Genomic DNA, 2,033 nt, shown 5'->3' with positions numbered 1-2,033 from the left:
CCTTCCTTGACTTGAGGACAACAGGAAGGTTAAACCATATGGACATTGATCCACATATCAAATCATTTCAAGACAAATGAATTGCATCATTAACTCCTCACCTGCACTTTCATTCCCATAAGGTCTCCTCTCGTCCATATCGTCCTCCTCTTCCTCGTCCTCACACTCTTCCTCCAAATCCTCAATCCCAGACCTCTGTCTCCCCTGCTCGCTCCCCTCCAGCAGGTTCTTCTCCCGTTCCCTCTCTCCGTTGTCGTTCTGCCCGCCGCCCTGCATGGGACCACCTGAGCTGTAGATTGACGGGTAGCTTTGGGAATACAGTCTTCCATTGGGGCTGACTCCTCCCACCCCGCCGTCACCTGTGAAGCTCTGAAAACAAAAACAAACACACACATGGATCGGATGAATGTGAGCTTTTTTTCCTTTCTTTTTTTTTGGGAGTGAATACCACACAACACAACAAAGTCAGGGTCACTCACCCCCCTGTTTACGGGGTCAGAGGTCAGGTCAACCACCAGCTTGGTCCCTGCCTCTCCCCCTGCCTGGCGTGTGTGCCTTTGGGCTGTTAGCATGGTCGTGGAGTGCAGCACGCCGATGTCATCTACGTAGCGGCGCGCCGACTCAGCGAGGAACCCTTGACCCCATACATTATAGGAGAAATCCCCCTCTCTTGGAAAGGCACTGCCGCTGTCCCGTTTCCTCACACCGTCTGCGTCTCCGACCGACGACCTGAACTTCTTACACGCTGTAAGTATGGCCACGTCGCAGCCAGACTTTTGGCAATACGTCTCCGCGGCGGAAAGTAGCGCCAGCCAGCTCTCCTTGTGGTTGTCTGGGATTTCGGGTTCGGATGACTGGTTGATGGAGGCCATAACGGTGCTTAAGAAGTGTTTCTTAAAAATGGACTGACCTGATGGACTAACCTGGATAATGCTGATGAAATGAGGAAGAGTTTGAAGGTTGTAGACTGATCAGAAGCTTGGGATGATGGTTGATTTTTTTTTGGTGACACCAAACCTACGTGTTTGACTTTGGTGGTTCTTTGCTTTGTGGAGGTGCAGCTTTTCCTTTTTTACCCCAAAAAAATGCAGAAATCTATTTCTTCTGTCTTGCTGGTGTATGGTTGTGGGGGTTTTTTTGCACTGGTGAAAATGCAAGGGGTGGAGTTTTTTTTTTTTTTTTGATCAATCAGGTAGAGAGGCACAAGGTGACTTCAAGATATGATACACTGAGCATTGTCCTTACACACTGGAGAGCCAGGGGAGAGAAGAGATGGTGCCAAGTTGCTGGTGATACCTGGAATAAAGAGAAATAAAACACACAAAATTAAGATCAGCTGCTGAAAAACAACAAGACATGTCACTGATAGCTCCTCTGTGCAAGGTTTATTCATTTAAACCTGAGTGCACACGTTTAAATACATGCAAATAAGTAGAAAAATAACCCAAGTAAATCTCTCCTCAGACTGTCGCAGCCCCCACCATCTCTATGAGCTGCTTGACACACCAACCAATGCTAACTACTGTAGCTACTGTAGCTTTCTTATGACCATGCATACTCGACTGAAATCCACTTCACGGCCATGCAATCCTGTCCGCAGATGACTGTGCGCAGTTTAAACGTGCACGCCGACGAGGTTTTCTGCACGCTGGCTGTCCCTTGTTGCAGCTGTTGTTGTTGATCTTGTTGTTTATTCAGTGTTGTGTGTATGTGTGTGTGTGTGTGTGTGTGTGTGTGTGTGCAGCCTCCTCATGATGGACCCACATTTCACCTCCATTTTTTTTTTAAAGGCTTTAACAGCAGCCCAGGCGACATGTGTAAATAACACAAATGTTCACCCACCTGTTCAGTGTCTTTCTTCAGCGTTGCCAGGCATTCATCGACCTCAAACTTTACTTCTTTTTGTAATCAAACGCATTCAGCCTTCTCCCACGGTTTCTCTCCCCTAGCTAGGCTCTTCACCAGCGACAAGCTCGCAGCGATGACGACAGCTTTCCCGGTTAAGGATTTCAAAATAAAAGTTGTGATAATAA

At 47.6% G+C, this 2,033-nt stretch overlaps 1 protein-coding gene across 1 annotated transcript in view; it reads right to left on the bottom strand.

The window, feature by feature from the left end:
• Positions 1-1,972, bottom strand: part of akt1s1 (AKT1 substrate 1 (proline-rich)) — a 7,860-nt gene extending 5,888 nt beyond the window's left edge. Inside the window, exons 1-3 of the mRNA XM_062439152.1 lie at positions 1,843-1,972; positions 480-1,296; positions 102-369 (exon numbers count right to left, since the gene is read on the bottom strand). Coding sequence (XP_062295136.1) covers positions 102-369; positions 480-872 — 661 coding nt within the window. The 5' untranslated portion in view covers positions 873-1,296; positions 1,843-1,972. The remainder of the gene's footprint in view (positions 1-101; positions 370-479; positions 1,297-1,842) is intronic.
• Between the last annotated feature and the right edge of the window lie 61 nt (positions 1,973-2,033).

This window comes from Scomber scombrus, chromosome 18 (genome assembly GCF_963691925.1).
Source record: "Scomber scombrus chromosome 18, fScoSco1.1, whole genome shotgun sequence".
Taxonomy (NCBI): domain Eukaryota; kingdom Metazoa; phylum Chordata; class Actinopteri; order Scombriformes; family Scombridae; genus Scomber; species Scomber scombrus.
The sequence above is the reverse complement of the archived record's forward strand: the minus strand, read 5'-3'. Positions and strand labels throughout refer to the sequence as shown.